We start from the raw sequence: 20,064 nt of genomic DNA on the forward strand, positions 1-20,064 counted from the left end.
CACATCTGGCTCTAGAGCCATAGGTTCCCAACGCCTGGTTTAAGCATTAGACAACTTTTTACCTGCACCCTGCCTCCCGCTGTTTCCCACATCTGCAAAGCAATTAGCTACCGACTGCCACCTACTGATATGGAAGAGTATTACACGGTTACTCGGCATAGCTCGGTTAGGAGAGTGGCCGTGCTAGCAACCTGAGGGTTCCAGGTTCGATTCCCGCTTCCGCCATCCTAGTCACTGCCGTTGTGTCCTTGGGCAAGGCACTTTACACACCTGCTCCCAGTGCCACCCACACTGGTTTAAATGTAACTTAGATATTGGGTTTCACTTTGTAAAGTGCTTTGAGTCACTAGAGAAAAGCGCTATATAAATATAATTATCTGAGAGCCATATGTAGTCATCAAAAGAGCCACATTTGGCTCTAGAGCCATAGGTTCCCAACGCCTGGTTTAAGCATTAGACAACTTTTTACCTGCACCCTGCCTCCCGCTGTTTCCCACATCTACAAAGCAATTAGCTACCGACTGCCACCTACTGATATGGAAGAGTATTACACGGTTACTCGGCATAGCTCGGTTAGGAGAGTGGCCGTGCTAGCAACCTGAGGGTTCCAGGTTCGATTCCCGCTTCCGCCATCCTAGTCACTGCCGTTGTGTCCTTGGGCAAGACACTTTACACACCTGCCCCCAGTGCCACCCACACTGGTTTAAATGTAATTTAGATATTGGGTGTCACTTTGTAAAGCACTTTGAGTCACTAGAGAAATGCACTATATAAATATAATTATCTGAGAGCCATATGTAGTCATCAAAAGAGCCACATCTGGCTCTAGAGCCATAGGTTCCCAACGCCTGGTTTAAGCATTAGACAACTTTTTACCTGCACCCTGCCTCCCGCTGTTTCCCACATCTGCAAAGCAATTAGCTACCGACTGCCACCTACTGATATGGAAGAGTATTACACGGTTACTCGGCATAGCTCGGTTAGGAGAGTGGCCGTGCTAGCAACCTGAGGGTTCCAGGTTCGATTCCCGCTTCCGCCATCCTAGTCACTGCCGTTGTGTCCTTGGGCAAGGCACTTTACACACCTGCTCCCAGTGCCACCCACACTGGTTTAAATGTAACTTAGATATTGGGTTTCACTTTGTAAAGTGCTTTGAGTCACTAGAGAAAAGCGCTATATAAATATAATTATCTGAGAGCCATATGTAGTCATCAAAAGAGCCACATTTGGCTCTAGAGCCATAGGTTCCCTACCCCTGCTTTATTCGTATACTTTTTTCTTTCTTTTTAATATTTTGTATTCATTATTTCTCGTAAAATACGCGGAAATACCTTTTTTTTTTAAAAACATTTTTTTAATTCACTCAACAGTCAAGGCACTTTCAACAACAAGGAAAGAAAACAAAAGCAACTAGAGTATTAAATATTAATAATAATTAAAAAAGACAAAAAGGGCTACTTAAATCATTTTTGATTGATAATTGTAGACCATTAAGCCAAGTAGAAAATGTAGGTCTCACTTTCATAAATCGACATTAACGTGGAAAACATTTTGCCTGCAGAATAACTTCTGTGACTTATTGTGCAACTTAATTGTCTTGTAATTAATTTACATCAGAGCTATTCAATTTTTTGTGTTAAATGTAAACGGAATACAATGATTTGGCAAATCATTTCCAAACCATATTCAGTTGAATATGCTACAAAGACAACATATTTGATGTTCAAACTGATACATTTTTTTTTTTTTTTGCAAATAATCATTAACTTTAGAATTTAATGCCAGCAACACGTGACAAAGAAGTTGGGAAAGATGGCAATACAAACTGATAAAGTTGAGGGATGCTAATCAAACACTTATATGGAACATCCCACAGGTGTGCAGGCTAATTGGGAACAGGTGGGTGCCATGATTGGGTATAAAAGCAGCTTCCATGAAAGGCTCAGTCATTCACAAACAAGGATGGGGTGAGGGTCACCACTTTGTAAGCAAATTGTCGAACAGTTTTAGAACAACATTTCTCAATGAGCAATTGCAAGGAATTTAGGGATTTTACCATCTACGGTCCGTAAAATCATCAAAAGGTTCAGATAATCTGGAGAAATCACTGCACATAAGCGATGATATTACAGACTTTTGATCCCTCAGGCGGTACTGCATCAAAGACTGACATCAGTGTGTAAAGGATATCACCACATGGGCTCAGAACACTTAATAAAACCACTGTCAGTAACTACAGTTGGCCGCTACATCTGTAAGTGCAAGTTAAAACTCTGCTGTGCAAAGCGAAAGCCATTTATCAACAATATCCTGAAACGCCGCCGGCTTGGCTGCGCCAGAGCTTACTTAAGATGGACTGATGCAAAGTGTAAAGATGTTCTGTGGTCTGACAAATCCACATTTCAAATTATATTTGAATACAGAGGACATGGTGTCCTCTGGAACAAAGAGGAAAATAACCATTCGGATAGTTATAGGCGCAAAGTTCAAAAGCCAGCATCTGTGATGGTATGGGGGTGCATTAGTGCCCAAAGCATGGGTAACTTACACATCTGTGAAGGCACCATTAATGCTGAAAGGTCCGTACAGGTTTTGGAGCAACATATGTTGTCACCCAAGCAACGTTATAATGGACGCCCCTGCTTATTTCAGCAAGACAATGCCAAGCCACGTGTTATAACAGCGTGGTTTCATAGTGAAAGAGTACGGGTACTTTCCTGGCCCGCCTGCAGTCCAGACCTGTCTCCCATTGAAAATGTGTGGCACATTATGAAGCGTAAAATACGACAACGGAGACCCCGGACTGTTGAACGACTGAAGCTCTACATAAAAGCAAGAATGGGAAATAATTCCACTTTCAAAGCTTCAACAATTAGTTTCCTCAGTTCCCAAACATTTATTGAGTGTTGTTAAAAGAAAAGGTGATGTAACACAGTGGTGAACATGCCCTTTCCCAACTACTTTGGCACGTGTTGCAGCCATGAAATTCTAAGTTAATTATTATTTGCAAAAAAAAAAAAATATGAGTTTGAACATCAAATATGTTGTCTTTGTAGTGCATTCAATTGAATATGGATTGAAAATCATTGTATTCCGTTTATATTTACATCTAACACAATTTCCCAACTCATATGGAAACGGGGTTTGTATTTAGTGTATTAGATTCTGCAACTAGTGTTTGGATCCCACTTCCAAAGACATGCACCTGGGGATAGGTTGATTGGAAACACTAAATTGGCCCTAGTGTGTGAATGTGAGTGTGAATGTTGTCTGTCTATCTGTGTTGGCCCTGCGATGAGGTGGCGACTTGTCCAGGGTGTACCCCGCCTTCCGCAAAGACATGCACCTGGGGATAGGTTGATTGGAAACACTAAATTGGCCCTAGTGTGTGAATGTGAGTGTGAATGTTGTCTGTCTATCTGTGTTGGCCCTGCGATGAGGTGGCGACTTGTCCAGGGTGTACCCCGCCTTCCGCCCGATTGTAGCTGAGATAGGCGCCAGCGCCCCCCGCGACCCCGAAAGGGAATAAGCGGTAGAAAATGGATGGATGGATGTACGCAATATCTGAAGAGCATGGAAAAAAGCATTTCATTGTGGTGTAGTCTGCATGTGACAAATAAACTTGAACCTTGAATCATGTTGACAAACATTTCTATATTAAAGTCGTTTATATTGAAAGAAACGTGATATCTTTTATATGAAACACAAAGTCATTTCTTGCAAATAAGTATAGCTCGGTTATGACTTAAAAATGACCACTTCTAACGGCAGGGAACGGTATAGAGCAAGAAACCTTGACAACGCGTTATATTGAAGACGAAGAAGAATTAAACCGGAAGCAGGGCAAAAACGCGCGCCTTAATGAAGACAAAGAGGACTTAAACCGGAAGTAGGACACAAACACGCGCCATATCATTGAAGACGAAGAAGACGTAAACCGGAAGCGGGACCAGGCTTAACGAGAAGGTTAGCCATGTAAACTTTATGCATGTTATTTATTATTTATGAACAATGTTTTACGGGGAGCTCCACAAACCACGTTAAACCCACATTCTGATCCAACAAAGGTCTTAAGTCATTCTTCTGTCCCACATCAATGTGGAATGCACTTCCAACAGGTGTAAAGGCACACCTCCAGGCAACTACACATCCATCCATCCATTTCCTACCGCTTATTCCTTTTTGGGGTGGCGGGGGGTGCTGGCGCCTATCTCAGCTACAATCGGGCGGAAGGTGGGGTACACCCTGGACAAGTCGCAATCTCATCGCAGGTATACAACCCTTAACAAATGCCCCCTCTCCGGATTGTAAATAATCAAATGTATATACTTGTTCTTATGCTTTCTGATCTCTTTATATCCACTGCTGGCTGTACATAAGCTACTAAATCAGACCTACACTGTTACAATGTCCATTTCTCCTATGATGCAATTGTTGATGACTGAAGAAATTTGATGACTAAATTAACTACTGTACCTTATAGCAGGGGTCGGGAACCTTTTTGGCTGAAAGAGCCAAGAAAGCCAAATATTTAAAAATGTATTCCTGTAAGAGCCGTATAATTTTTTTTTAACACTGAACACAAATAAACGCGTGCATTTTATAGAAGGTCTCTTATTCTTTGGAATAATATTGTTATTCTGAAGCTAACTGTGGAAGGGGCGTGGCCTGCGGGCCTGCAGCGAAGCAGGATATGCCAGTACCGGCTTCGAAATCAGCGACAGGTGCGTAGATGGCCCACCTGGGCCTTGTTATCTAATCACCTGTCGCTCTGCTATAAGCAGCAGCCAGGAGGAGAGACGGGGTCGAAGCTAGAGTCAGAGCGCGAGCAAGAACGAAAGAGAAAAAGACAATTGCTGGAAAGCAATTGAGAGACTTATTGAAAAATCAAATATTGTAACCCTGAAACAGGCTCTTATGTCGGTGCTTGGTGGTCTGAAGAACCCCCAGGAGGGCAAGCCACGCACTAACCAATAATAAATAAATAACTTCTTACAATTAATGCAACCTCTTGAACGTATAAAAGTATGAGAATGTTTTATATTTTGAACGTTATTTTTAACACTGTGATTACAAGTGGAATAATATCGTGTTAAGCAATGTCAGCTAAGATTTATCCAAGAGCCAGATGCAGTCAAGAGAGCCACATCTGGCTCGCGAGCCATAGGTTCCCTACTCCTGCCTTATAGTGTATGAACATTGTTACTGTACCTACAAACCCCGTTTCCATATGAGTTGGGAAATTTCGATAGATGTAAATATAAACAGAATAAAATGATTTGCAAATCCGTTTTAACCCATATTCATTTGAATGCACTACAAAGACAAGATATTTGATGTTCAAACTCTTAAACTTTATTTTTTTTTACAAATAATTAACTTAGAATTTCATGGCTGCAACACGTGCCAAAGTAGTTGGGAAAGGGCATGTTCATTACTGTGTTACATCACCTTTTCTTTTAACAACACTCAATAAATGTTTGGGAACTGAGGAAACAAATTGTTGAAGCTTTGAAAGTGGAATTATTTCTTATTTTTGTTTTATGTAGAGCTTCAGTCGTTCAACAGTCCGGGGTCTCCGCTGTCATATTTTACGCTTCATAATGCGCCACACATTTTCGATGGGAGACAGATCTGGACTGCAGGCAGGCCAGGAAAGTACCCGCACTCTTTTTTTTTTTATGAAGCCACGCTGTTGTAACACGTGCTGAATGTGGCTTGGCATTGTCTTGCTGAAATAAGCAGGGGCGTCCATGAAACAGCGTGGCTTCGTAAAAAAAGAGTGGGGTTACTTTCCTGGCCCGCTTGCAGTCCAGACCTGTCTCCCATCGAAAATATGTGGTGCATTATGAAGCGTAAAATACGACAGCGGAGGCCCCGGACTGTTGAACGACTGAAGCTCTACATAAAACAAGAATGGGGAAGAATTCCACTTTCAAAGCTTCAACAATTAGTTTCTTCAGTTCCCAAACATTTATTGAGTGTTATTAAAATAAATGGTGATGTAACACAGTGGAGAACATGCTCTTTCCCAACTACTTTGGCACGTGTTGCAGCCATGAAATTCTAAGTTAATTATTATTTGCAAAAAAAAAAATAATTTTGAGTTTGAACATCAAATATCTTGTGTTTGTAGTGCATTCAATTGAATATGGGTTGAAAAGGATTTGCAAATCATTGTATTCCTTTACATCTAAGACAATTTCCCAACTCATATGGAAACAGGGTTAGTTGTAAGCAGATACAAATAACAGACACAGGACCATGTAAGCAAGTCCCTCAAACTGATAACTACATGACAAAAATCCAAGCACGTCTAAATAATAAAAGGGGATCAAAGTTCTTATAAATGACATCCCTGCCACAAATCTGCATTCTAGGCAGCAAAGCATACAATTTGAATACAAACCACTCCATAATCCTCTCAATTTGTCCTGATCCAGGTTTGAACAACACAGTAATCTGATACATGTTGCCAATTCGCATGTGAATTATCATATTATGAAAGCTTTTTTTTTTTTAAACTGTCTAAACCTCCATTTACAGTCATCATTTTTTCAGGTTAACAAATCATTCTGAGACTTAAGGAAAAGTAGCTTTTATCACAGGATAGAGATGACCCCCCCTTACACATGAAGGACCATGACATGTCCACTTGCTGGATTCATAACATTTTTCATGTTAAAAAAAAAGGCACAAAGTCACAGAATCAATATTTTCACGTGTTACCTTTTTTTAGTCAGGCAGTCTGTAGAATTTTTACTTACTGCAGGGTTCCCCTTAATGCAGGGATGCCCAAAGTGCGGCCCGAAGCTAATGGTTTACCGGCCCGCCACACATTCTGGAAATGCTATTGCAATAATAAAAAAAAAACCATTAAAAATATTGGAATGAGGTGAAATCTATCGAGAAAAATTTGAAATTTTGACACAAAGCTGCCATTTTTTTTTCTTTTGTCTTTATTTTACCATGTAAAAACCGTCTTTACCATGAATTAATTAACGTGGACCCCGACTTAAACAAGTTGAAAAACTTATTCGGGTGTTACCATTTAGTGGTCAATTGTATGGAATATGTACTGTACTGTGCAATCTACTAATTACAAGTTTTAATCAATCTATTATTTATTTTACATTTTTTTGCCATTGCTCAAAACAAAAAATAATGACAAAAAAATCCATGTTATAATGAATTATTTTCAAAGCTCCAATTAGTTCAAACATTTCCCTTTAAAAGGTTTTATGTGGTAAATATTACAAATAATTTGCAGTTGCCATATAAAAAAAGTTTTCTTTGAAAAAAGAGCATAAAACAAACAAAATAATAGTTAAAACGTAAAATCGAAAGATATATCTGAAGTTGATCTTGTAATTTTAGTGTTGAAAGTTTAAAAAAAAAACCCTAATAAAAATGTATCACTTTCTGAGTGGGGCACCTTTTGGATCCCAAATATATTTAGTGGTATTTTATTTATCTTTTCACTGTGATTACTCAAAAATAATAAAGAATTAAAATCAACGGTGTCCTGCATCATTGATCTTTTAGGGCTCCAATTACTAAATTCTGCATATTTCAGTTTTACTATTAAAAAAACAAAGATGTTTTTGACAGAAATGCCATAAAACCTTTTTTTTTTTTTTTAAAGTTGATATAGAGATTTACTGTTAGTGTTAAATAAAAAATAATAATAAAACTTTGACTTATTTTTAACATTTTATTAACTGAGACCCTTTAAGGTCCCCGGGACCCCTAAAGGTAAAATATTTTTTTAAAATCCGTATATTTTGTTATGGTTTGAAAATGATAAATATCAAAATGGCCCCCGCATGCTTTAATTTTTCCGTGTGCGGCCCTCAGTGGAAAAAGTTTGGACACCCCTGCCTTAATGTGCCTGATGATGGCGCACCTTAAAAATAAGTGAAGTGAAGTGAAGTGAATTATATTTATATAGCGCTTTTCTCTAGTGACTCAAAGCGCTTTACATAGTGAAACCCAATATCTAAGTTACATTCAAACCAGTGTGGGTGGCGCTGGGAGCAGGTGGGTAAAGTGTCTTGCCCAAGGACACAACGGCAGTGACTAGGATGGCGGAAGCGGGAATCGAACCTGCAACCCTCAAGTTGCTGGCACGGCCGCTCTACCAACCGAGCTAAACTACTACTTTAAAAAATTAAAGTAATGTAATGTATTGTAATCTCCAGAAGAAGTCCAAAGTATGACACTATTTTTAACTTTTATTACAAATCTTATGCTAACAACCAGCTCAATTCCAATAGGTTTTACCTTTTGTGCAGGCGGGGTACACCCTGGACACGTCATTGCATGTAAACACCATTCACAATATGTTAATATAAATTAATAACATCCATCCATTTTTTACCGCTTGTCCATTTCGTGGACGAGGGGGGTGCTGAGGCCTATCTCAGCTGCATTTGGGTGGAAGGCAGTGTACACCCTGGACAAGTCGGCACCGCCACCATGAATTGATTAACGTGGACCTCGACTTAAAGAAGTTCAAAAACTTATTGGGGTGTTACCATTTAGTGGTAAATTGTACGGAATATGTACTGTACTGTGCAATCTACTCGTACAAGTTTCAACCAATCAAAAAACTCTAGACAAGTCACCACTTCATCGCAGATAGACAACATTCACAATATGTCAATACTAATTAATAGTAATATATATTTTTTAAATTTATGTGTACATTTTTTGAGCCTTTTTAAAGAAAATCATGTCATTGTACAATGACGTCATGCTGACCACGCCCCCACCACAACAGCTATTTTTGGGGAATGTCGGAGAAACCCTGCATCAGCATCTAATTTATTAGTGTCCAAAACAATGTTTATTTTTCCTGGTTTTATTTGAAAATAAAATAAGTAACTTAATTACAAAAAAAGCTTTGCACACAAATACCAGAGTAAAAGTGTACTTTTAGTGGATTAAAATGAGGTTGTGTTAAAGTAGAAAGTATATATGATATATTCTAGGCCAGGGGTCGGGAACCTTTTTGGCTGAGAGAGCCATATCATATTTTTTAACACTGAATACAACTAAATGCGTGCATTTTTAAGTAAGACCAACATTTTTTGAGTATAATAAGTCTCTTATTCTTTTTAATAACATTGTTATTCCGAAGCTAACCAATAATAAATAAAATTTCATGTCTGTTGATCATGTTTTTGTTTGGCCATGTGCTGTTTGTCCTTTGGACTCTTTAAGTTCCTGTTTTTTTCCACTCCCTTGTCTGGTTTCCTTGGTTACTCATTTTGTCCACCTGTCTCTGGTGGACAAAATGCCCGCTCACCTGCTTCCCGAGCACTAATCAGAGGCAGTATTTAAGCTCGTCTTTGCCAGTCAGTCGCCCTGTGCTGACTTGTTTCATGCCTTGCCATAGTTTCGTGTTTCATGCCATGCCAAGTAAGTTTTGTTTGATTTATGTTCTTAGTCTGTTTATGCGTTAGCTTTGTTCTTTAGCCCAAGTTGTGCCTCCGCTGTGAGCGATTTTTGTTTGTATATTTTTTTAATTAAGATTAAATCATGTTTTTACCTAAATCCCATGTCCCGAGTAGTCCGTCTGCCTTCCTGGGAGAACGACCCCGCAGCAAGCTGCAACCCCCCCATCGTGACACAAAATACTTCTTACCATTAATGCGACTTCTTGAACAGGTGCGGTAGAAAACGGATGGATGGATATAAATGCATGAGAATGTTTTATATTTTGCACGTTATTTTTAGCACTGTGATTACCAGCGAAATTATTCATAATTATCACGTTGAGCAATGTCAGCTAAGATTTATCTGAGAGCCAGATGCAGTCATCAAAAGAGCCACATCTGGCTCTAGAGCCATAGGTTCCCTACCCCTGTTCTAGGCCAATGTTTTTCAACCTTTTTTGAGCCAAGGCACATTTTTTGCAATGAAAAAATGCGGAGGCACACCACCAGCAGAAGTCAATAAAAAACGAAACTCAGTTGACAATAAAAAGTCGTTGTTGCCATTGTTGGATTTGACTTTAAAGGATAACCAAGCATGCCTGACTATAGCTCTTGTGTTTTACTTCTTGTCTTGCGCTCCTATTTTGGTGGCTTTCTCTCTTTTTTTGGTATTTTCCTGTAGCAGTTTCACGTCTTCCTTTGAGCGATATTTCCCGCATCTACTTTGTTTTAGCAGTCAAGAATATTTCAGTTGTTTTTATCCTTCTTTGTGGGGACATTGTTGATTGTCGTGTCATGTTCGGATGTACTTTGTGGACGCCGTCTTTGTGCCGCAGTAAGTTTTTGCTGTCGTCCAGCATTCTGTTTTTGTTGACTTTGTAGCCAGTCCAGTTTTAGTCCCATTCTGCAAAGCCTTCCCTAAACTTACATGCCTTTTTTTAGGGGAATTCACCTTTTGGTTATTCTTGGTTTAGGCATTAGACACATTTTTACCTGCACACTGCCTCCCGCTGTTTCCGACATCTACAAAACAATTAGCTACCGACTGATATGGAAGAGTATTAAACAGTTACTCTGGCGCTTTTGGTAGCCATCCACAAGCTTCTGCTTGAATTTTTGACCACTCCTCTTGACAAAATTGGTGCAGTTCAGCTAAATGTGTTGGTTTTCTGACATGGACTTGTTTCCTCAGCATTGTCCACACGTTTAAGTCAGGACGTTGGGAGGACCATTCTAAAACCTTCATTCTAGCCTGATTTAGCCATTCCTTTACCACTTGTTACGTGTGTTTTGGGTCATTGACCTGTTGAAACACCCAACTGCGCCCAAGACCCAACTTCCAGGCTGATGATTTTAGGTTGTCCTGAAGAATTTGAAGGTAGTCCTCCTTTTTCATTGTCCCATTTACTCTCTGTAAAGCAGCAGTTTTATTGGCAGCAAAACAGGCCCAGAGCATAATACTACCACCACCATGCTTGACGGTAGGTGTGGTGTTCCTGGGCATGCTGCCTACCTGTGTCATGCCCACCATGTTGTTTCTCTCAGATGTCAAAATGGCAAGCAGACGTACGCTAAAGGCCGTCCTGGTGGACCTGAGTGGAACTCTGCACGTGGAGGACACGGCGGTCCCTGGTGCGCAGGACGCCCTCCACAGGTGGGAGGAGTCATGTCGTCACGGCAACTCCTTTTCTATCTTCAAAGATGACATGTGTCTTTAATGTGTGGGTGCTGTCAGGTTACGTGAGGCGTCGGTCGCCGTGAAGTTCGTGACCAACACGACGAAAGAGAGTAAGAGGAACCTACTGGAAAGACTGCGAGGACTCAACTTTGACCTCCAGGTGACGCAAAGCGACTCGTCTCGACTTGGTTGCGTTCTTGTCCGTTTAATCAATATGAAGTGGAAGCTCTCAAGTCACGTTAATTCATCAGTCAACCTGCCAGGAACATTATTAGCTGTACATCAAATACATTGTGCTCCACCATTTAGAAGCATCTCAAATATTATTTGCAACATCCGTCCATCCATTTCCTACCACTTGTTCCTTTCAGCGTCACGGCAGTTGCTGGAGCTTATGTCAGCTGCATTTAAGTGGAAGGCGGCGTACACCCTGGACAAGTCACCACCTCACCATCGACTGACACACCCTATTCTATAGGGTGTGTCAGTCGACGGCGGAGGGTGTGTCAGCGGATGGTGGAGGGTGTGTCAGCGGATGGGGGAGGGTGTGTCAGTGGATGGGGGAGGGTGTGTCAGTGGATGGCGGAGGGTGTGTCAGTGGATGGCAGAGAGTGTGTCAGTGGATGGGAGACGGTGTGTCAGTGGATGGGAGAGAGTGTGTCAGTGGATGGGAGAGGGTGTGTCAGTGGATGGGAGAGGGTGTGTCAGTGGATGGGAGAGGGTGTGTCAGTGGTTGGGGGAGGGTGTGTCAGTGAATGGCGGAGGGTGTGTCAGTGGATGGCGGAGGGTGTGTCAGTGGATGGGGGAGGGTGTGTCAGTGGATGGGGGAGGGTGTGTCAGTGGATGGCGGAGGGTGTGTCAGTGGATGGCAGAGAGTGTGTCAGTGGATGGGAGACGGTGTGTCAGTGGATGGGAGAGGGTGTGTCAGTGGTTGGGGGAGGGTGTGTCAGTGAATGGCAGAGGGTGTGTCAGTGGATGGCGGAGGGTGTGTCAGTGGATGGGAGAGGGTGTGTCAGTGGATGGGAGAGGGTGTGTCAGTGGATGGGAGAGGGTGTGTCAGTGGATAGCGTAGGGTGTGTCAGTGGATGGCGGAGGGTGGGTCAGTGGATGGGAGAGGGTGTGTCAGTGGATGGGAGAGGGTGTGTCAGTGGATGGGAGAGGGTGTGTCAGTGGATAGCGTAGGGTGTGTCAGTGGATGGGAGAGGGTGTGTCAGTGGATGGCGGAGGGTGTGTCAGTGGATGGCGGAGGGTGTGTCAGTGGATGGCGGAGGGTGTGTCATTCGATGGTGGCGGGTGTGTCAGTGGACGGGGGAGGGTGGGTCAGTGGATGGCGGAGGGTGTGTCAGTGGATGGCGGAGGGTGTGTCAGTGAACGGGGGAGGGTGTGTAAGTGGATGGCGGAGGGTGTGTCAGTAGACGGCGGAGGGTGCGTCAGTGGACGGCGGAGGGTGCGTCAGTGGATGTCGGAGGGTGTGTCAGTGGATGGGAGAGGGTGTGTCAGTGGATGGCGGAGGGTGATTCAGTGGATGGCGGAAGGTGTGTCAGTGGATGGCGGAGGGTGTGTCATTCGATGGTGGCGGGTGTGTCAGTGGACAACAGAGGGTGTGTCAGTGGACGGGGGAGGGTGGGTCAGTGGACGGCGGAGGGTGTGTCAGTGGATGGCGGAGGGTGTGTCAGTGGACGGGGGAGGGTGTGTAAGTGGATGGCGGAGGGTGTGTCAGTGGACGGCGGAGGGTGCGTCAGTGGACGGCGGAGGGTGCGTCAGTGGATGTCGGAGGGTGTGTCAGTGGATGGGAGAGGGTGTGTCAGTGGATGGCGGAGGGTGATTCAGTGGATGGCGGAAGGTGTGTCAGTGGATGGCGGAGGGTGTGTCATTCGATGGTGGCGGGTGTGTCAGTGGACGGCAGAGGGTGTGTCAGTGGACGGGGGAGGGTGGGTCAGTGGACGGCGGAGGGTGTGTCAGTGGATGGCGGAGGGTGTGTCAGTGGACGGGGGAGGGTGGGTCAGTGAATGGGGGAGGGTGTGTAAGTGGATGGCGGAGGGTGTGTCAGTGGATGGCGGAGGGTGTGTCAGTGGATGTCGGAGGGTGTGTCAGTGGATGGGAGAGGGTGTGTCAGTGGATGGGAGAGGGTGTGTCAGTGGATGGCGGAGGGTGTGTCAGTGGATGGCGGAGGGTGTGTCAGTGGATGTCGGAGGGTGTGTCAGTGGATGGGAGAGTGTGTGTCAGTGGATGGGAGAGGGTGTGTCAGTGGATAGCGGAGGGTGTGTCAGTGGATGGCGGAGGGTGTGTCAGTGGATGGCGGAGGGTGTGTCACTTGACTGCCAGCCAGGCATAAAAGTCCCACTGGGTGTGAGTTTTCCTTGCCCCTATGTGGGCCTATCGAGGATGTCGTAGTGGTTTGTGCACGCCTTTGAGACACTAGTGATTTAGGGCTATATAAGTAAACATTGATTGATTGATTGATAGACCTAAAAATGATGGTTCATTAATCTTCACCAAGACGTGACTTTGGCCACTTCAATGACATTCACAACATCCGAGGGTCTTGTGAAATGATTCTGGCTTCTGCCAGATCATTATTTAGAAAAAACGACCGACAGGAAAGCGAGAAACAGTTTTTATTTCGACAGACTCTCACGCCATACCAGCCGTCAAAACTCTTAAAACCGACTACACAGTTCCAATCGTCACAATATAAGCCCTGCTTCATCCTGCCTGCGCTAACAAAATAAGAGTCTCTCTTGAGTTCAGGCACAAATATTCAAACTTTTCAAGGTCTGGCTTTATTTGGAGGTTTTGTTTTTCTTTTGTGTTTTTTTGCTCACTTTTGTTTTAGAGTGCCATGGCCAATTATGCATGTTGGAAAATGTACAGCCACAGATACAACACAGTCCTGTGGGGAACGCTGCAGAGCAGAATAATTGTGTCAGAATAATTGTATGTAAGTTATCACAAAACTTTGTGTTTCCATGAGTTCCTGGCAAGAATACAAAAGCTGTCTTTGATCTTACCAAGCAAAAGGCTTGTAATACTCCATTGTGTACGATGGGAAGCGACATGGAGGTGTCGGGTTTTTTTGATCTATTGTGAGTCACAGGAAGATCTTGTCTTGACCTGAGATCTACAAAGCGGAGAGGAAGCAGGACCTGACGCAAGCTCCAGGCATCTTTTCTTTGAACTGTTTTGTGACCGAGGGCAACAGCTGTTTACGACCCCCTCTCCTCTTAGAACAGGGATAGGGAACCTATGGCTCTAGAGCCAGATGTGGCTCTTTTGATGACCGCATGTGGCTCTCAGATAAATCTTACGTTGCTTAACACGATAAGTAACTAATAATTCCGCTGGTAATCACAGTGTTAAAAATAACATTCAAAATATAAAACATTCTTATGCATTTTAATCCATCCATCCGTTTCTATCGCACCTGTTTAAGAAGTCGCCTTAATGGTCAAAAATATATTATTTATTATTGGTTACATTCAGAATAACAATGTTATTAAAAAGAATAAGAGATGCCTCATTTAGGGAAAGTCCAAATAAAAGAGGAGGCGTAGAATTCTCTTGTCAGAGCGTGGGACGACAATGTACAAGGGTACAGGTCTACGTGTTTCTCCTCATTGAGCTAAATTGAATCCAGTCTCTGTTTGATTCCTTCCTTCTTGTCTGTTTAATAGATGTCATCAACGTTTGAACCTGACAGTTGTATTCAATATTAAAAATATTATACGGCTCTCACGGAAATAAATTTTAAAATATTTGGCTTTCATGGCTCTCTCAGCCAAAAAGGTTCCCGACCCCTGCCTTAGAAACTGCTCTTGCCATATAACCAGGGAAGGTCCAAATAAAAGGAGTCGTGCAATCCTTTCTTCATAACGTTGGATGCCACTGTAGATTGAGCTAAATTGAATCCTGTCTGTTTAATTCCTTGCTTCTTATCTGTTTAATAGATGTCATCGGTGTTTGAACCTGATAGATAGTACTTTATTGATTCCTTCAGGAGAGTTCCCTCAGAAAAAGTACTTGTAGTTGTTGCAGGTCCTTGGTGCGCCAATGAGATTGAAGTTGAAGACAACATTCATTTATTTAGTGGTTGAACGTCTACTTGGTAGGAAAAGGAGATCTTCACGTCTCTGAGTGCTGCCAGGAGTCTCCTGGAGAAGACCATGCTCAGACCCTTGCTGCTGGTGGAGGACGGCGCCCTGGAGGACTTTGCAGGTACACACCTCAAGCATGTGAGGAACGCGTTTGCGCAAGTACCTCAGAGAATTGTCTACAAGGCGACAACTGGTCACAGAAAGTAGTCTCACCTGGCAGGTATCGACACCTTGGAACCAAACGCTGTTGTGGTAGGACTGGCTCCTGAACACTTCAACTACCAGACTATGAACAAGGCCTTCAGGTGACGAAATACACACACACAGTAGAAGATAGACACAAAGTTGTATTTATGATGTTCTCCCCAGACTGGTTCTGGGTGGCGCTCCTCTCATCGCCATCCATAAGGCTCGTTACTACAAAAGGAAAGATGGTTTGGCCCTGGGCCCTGGACCGTTCGTCACCGGACTGGAGTACGCCACGGACTGTCAAGCCACCGTAGTGGGCAAGCCTGAGAAGACTTTCTTCACACAGGTTAGGTTTTTCCACCAACCGCATGGCCACATTATGTACAGCTCATATAGTGGATCTTTAATATTAGATGGTGTACCTAAAGTTGTGGCCGGTGATAATATCTTAGTAGTGAGTTTAAAGCTAATTGCTTGCTTCCTTCATTTAGGCTCTTGCTGATTTGGGATGTAGCCCCGATGAAGCCGTCATGATAGGAGATGTGAGTATTCTTGTCAGAGTTATTTGTTGACGAACCCCAAGATGCAGAGATGGAGTGAGCAAACATGATTTTAATATAAATACTAAGACAAAACCAAACAAAGGGTTCAAACCAAAAGCGTGCACGTGGACGGATAAAAAACAAAAAGGAACTTTAGCATGGTAGCTAGAGGATAACAAACAGAAAAACTGGAACTAGCTACGGCTAACAAAAACAGCTTACCGCTACGACGACCAGGACAAGATGTAGCACGACAGGTAATAGCTGAAATGATACCAGACACGACAGGTAGCAAAGACACAAGAGTGACATGAGGCAACGACAATACAAATGACAATACAATGATCCAGCAACTGACACAAGACAAAGGAGGTACAAATAGGAGCCGGCTGATTGGCAACAGGTGTGGCCAGATGCCAATCAGCCGCAGCTGAAGGGGAACACAGCACTCAGGGAACAAGACAGGAAGCTGACAAAATAGGAGCACTAGACAGGAACTAAGGACAGGAAATACTAAACACACTGAGGAGGAACACAGCACTCAGGGAAAAAGACAGGAAGCTGACAAATTAAGAGCACTTGACAGGAACTAAAAGACAGGAAATACTAAACACAGGAAACAGACAAATTCAGAGGAAAAAACTAAAACATAGACAAACTGTCAGGGGCAAGCCTGACAATTCTGAGATGTAAATACTTCTTACAGGGGTCATAATAGGCAAACCCAACCTCGGTCCCTGTTGCTGTTTATGTTGCCCAGAAGTAGAGTGGAATTCCAATGGAAGATATTTTTCAGTAATTAACAGGATGCTTGTCCCCAATACCACAAAAATGACTGCTGGGGTAGGGAACATAGACATGTTAAGTAGACGCTGCATTGGCTGCTGTGGCACGAGAAATTTGTCCGCCATCTTGAAGTGGTGATGAGTAGTTGGTGGGCAGTCTAAACTGACAATTGCCAGGTAGAAAACAAAGATGGTGTTCAGCGTTTTCCTGCTCAAATGAGCGGACTTTTGAAAATAGGAATTACTTTTCACAAGTAAGATTTAACATTAACGTACTATTGGTTGTATTTTGTGAAAAGAATATTAGCACAGAGTTGAGAAGGAGCAAATATCTTCAATAATACTGAAATTGTAGCCGCCACTGATTATAATGCATTCTCATTTTAGGCAAAGGCAATACTTTCTTAACAGTATGATTGTAACCAGGAATAAGTCTTCAAGTAACAATATTAAAATACAAACATTGTTGGATAATACAGAATTGGGTTCTATTCTGAATCCAGTAAAACCGATTGGTGGTTTTAGCTGATATAAAGACTTTCAGGTGTTTATGTTGAAGTATTTGGCAGACGCTTTTATCCAAAGCGACATTGATCAAAAATACATATAAAACAAATCAGTGTAAACATGATCATTTAAGGGAAGAATGTAATAGAAAATATCAATACAAAGTGTCAAGACAGAGTAAACTCTCTACAGCAGGGGTCGGGAACCGTTTTGGCTGAGAGAGCCAAGAAGCCAAATATTTTAAAATGTATTTCCCTAAGAGCCATATAATTTTTTTTTTCAACAGTGAACACAACTAAACGCGTGCATTTTTAAGTAAGACCAACATTTCCAGAGTATAATAGGTCTCTTATTCTTTGTGATAACATTGTTATTCTGAAGCAAACTGTGGAAGGGGCGTGGCCTGCGGGCCTGCAGCAAAGCGGGATGTTGCCAGGACCGGCCTCGAAATCAGCGACAGGTGCGTAGAGGGCCCACCTGGGCCTTTTTATCCAATCACCTGTCGCTCTGTTATAAGCAGCAGCCAGGAGGAGAGACAGGGTTGGGGCTGGAGCCAGAGCGCGAGTGAGAACGAAAGAGAAAAAGACAATTGCTGGAAAGCAACTGAGAGACTTATTGAAAAAACAACAACAATATATTACCCTAAAACAGGCTCTCATGTCGGTGTTTGGTGGTCTGAAGAACCCCCAGGAGGGCAAGACCAACACTAACAAATAATAAATAAATTACTTCTTACCATTAACGCAACTTCTTGAACATAAAAATGCATGAGAATGTTTTATATTTTGAATGTTATTTTTAACACTATGATTACAAGTGGACTTAATCATTACTTATCCTGTTAAGCAATGTCAGCTCAGATTTATCCGAGAGCCAGGTGCAGTCATCAAAAGAGCCACATCTGGCTCTAGAGCCATAGGTTACCTACCCCTGCTCTACAGCACAGAGATACAGTCTATAAGATATATAGATATCTCATGTATTCATGCATGTATATATAACCTAATCATATTGTTTCTTCAACTTAAAAATAGCTGACCCTTTTTTCCCCCCTTCACTGGGATTATATACCTATTTTTGATCTGGTCACTTATAGCATAAAATAATATTATATTACTGTTAAGCAAACTATGAATAATAAAACCTGTGTCCTTCATCATTGCTACACGTATGACAAAATAGCGTGAAAATCAGTGGTATTCAGTGAGGTAAGATGAAAAAAAAGTGCTGACAGTTTATTGCTCCTGACAAATGAATTGCACTGAGTGGAGCGGATCACCACTCCAAGATGGCGCCCCCACGTCTCATCAGCGCCAGTAGCGCTCCATGCTGCGTACCCTTACAACATGTCTATGGAAGGGAAAACCTCCTTGTCAGGTTGAGGGGCCGTGGTGTGGAGGGGTTCATTTGCATCTGATAACTCAGCCTCTCAAAACGACAAGCAGCCCAGAAGTGGCTTGGAAATAGGTTTTTACAGCAACAAGCGCCACCTTTACATGTTATGTAGACCACCAGGAAATGTTTTAAATGTAGATTAAAAATCATAACGTGACCCCTTTAAACGGTAGAAATATATACCTGGATGTTCTGAACTCCCATTTCTATGGCAGTGTTCTAAGTAAATGTGTTATAGCAGAGCCTCGCCATGATGTTGCCAATATTGCCAAGATTTAGCCTTACGCCAGTGCCCTAGTGTGTGAATGTTTGTCTATTTGTGTTGGCCCTGCAATAAGGTGGCGACTTGTCCAGGGTGTATTCCGCCTTCCCCCCCGATTGTAGCTGAGATAGGCACCAGCGACCCCAAAGGGAATAAGCGGTAGAAAAATGGATGGATGGATGAATGACCACACAGGAGTAGGGACCTCTGCTGGTTGCACAGAGTAGTGTCCTCTAAAACTCTGACACAAATCATCAATTTGCAGAACTCTGAACAATCCCAAATACTTGAGTGGTTTAAAGGTAGGCTCAAACCTCAAACAAAGTTTGATAATTTTTTTGTCCTGCAGGATGCCAGGGATGATGTGGGAGGAGCTCAGAGCGCAGGAATGTTGGGGATTTTAGTCCGAACTGGTGAGATGATCCTTTTTCCTCTCCAATGGAGCGTGGAGCTGATGCATGATGTCATCTTGCAGGTAAATACAGACGAGGAGACGAGAATAAAGTCAACCCTGCACCTCACCTCACGTGTGACACTTTCCCAGATGCTGTTGATCATATCCTTCAAAACTTGCTCTAACAGTGTTTTTCAACCTTTTTGGAGCCAAGGCACATTTCTTGCCTTGAAAAAATGCGGAGGCACACCACCAGCAGAAATTATTGAAAGATGAAACTCAGCAGTCGATATTGACAATAAAAAGTCATTGTCGCAATTGTTGGATATGACTTTAAAGCATAAGCAAGCGTGCATCACTATAGCTCTTGTCTCAAAGTAGGTGTACTGTCACCACCTGTCACATCACACCCTGACTTATTTTCACTTTTTTTTACTTTTTTCTTGTGTGTGATGTTTTACTTCTTGTCTTACGCTCCTATTTTGGTGGCTTTTTCTCTTTTTTTAGTGTTTTCCCGTAGCAGTTTCAAGTCTTCATTTGAGCGCTATTCCCCGCATCTACTTTGTTTTAGCAATCAAGAATATTTCAGTTGTTTTTGTCCTTCTTTGTGGGGACATTGTTGATTGTCATGTCATGTTCGGATGTACTTTGTGGACGACGTCCTTGCTCCACAGTAAGTCTTTGCTGTCGTCCAGCATTCTGTTTTTGTTGACTTTGCAGCCAGTTCAGTTTTAGTTTCGTTCTGCATAGCCTTCCCTAGGTTTCAATGCCTTTTCTT

The 20,064-nt window shown here is 42.7% G+C and overlaps 1 protein-coding gene across 5 annotated transcripts; it reads left to right on the top strand.

The window, feature by feature from the left end:
- The first annotated feature begins 3,828 nt into the window (after positions 1-3,828).
- On the top strand, positions 3,829-19,604 carry hdhd2 (haloacid dehalogenase-like hydrolase domain containing 2). 5 transcript variants are annotated; one of them, XM_061876994.1, is made up of 10 exons: positions 3,840-3,966; positions 4,119-4,271; positions 10,986-11,094; positions 11,176-11,278; positions 15,228-15,333; positions 15,433-15,517; positions 15,582-15,747; positions 15,893-15,943; positions 19,242-19,305; positions 19,368-19,604. In XM_061876994.1, exons 3-10 carry the CDS (start codon positions 10,994-10,996, stop codon positions 19,469-19,471), a joined length of 780 nt encoding a protein of 259 aa, XP_061732978.1. In that variant the 5' UTR covers positions 3,840-3,966; positions 4,119-4,271; positions 10,986-10,993; the 3' UTR covers positions 19,472-19,604. The 5 variants fall into 5 exon arrangements, with proteins under 5 accessions (XP_061732979.1, XP_061732978.1, XP_061732981.1 ...); XM_061876995.1 differs by lacking the exon at positions 4,119-4,271 and having other exon boundaries at positions 3,829-3,966; XM_061876993.1 differs by lacking the exons at positions 3,840-3,966; positions 4,119-4,271 and adding an exon at positions 10,648-10,818.
- Positions 19,605-20,064: the final 460 nt, after the last annotated feature.

Source organism: Nerophis ophidion, linkage group LG17 (genome assembly GCF_033978795.1).
Source record: "Nerophis ophidion isolate RoL-2023_Sa linkage group LG17, RoL_Noph_v1.0, whole genome shotgun sequence".
Lineage (NCBI taxonomy): Eukaryota > Metazoa > Chordata > Actinopteri > Syngnathiformes > Syngnathidae > Nerophis > Nerophis ophidion.

What these genes read in the sequence shown, in the direction of transcription:
- hdhd2 (XM_061876993.1), top strand. Translation starts at nt 10,788, where the DNA reads ATGATTTTAGGTTGTCCTGAAGAATTTGAAG. An exon ending in CGCCCTGGAGGACTTTGCAG is followed by an intron (nt 15,334 to 15,432) that starts GTACACACCTCA and finishes CTCACCTGGCAG; the next exon opens with GTATCGACACCTTGGAACCA. An exon ending in GGGGATTTTAGTCCGAACTG is followed by an intron (nt 19,306 to 19,367) that starts GTGAGATGATCC and finishes GTCATCTTGCAG; the next exon opens with GTAAATACAGACGAGGAGAC.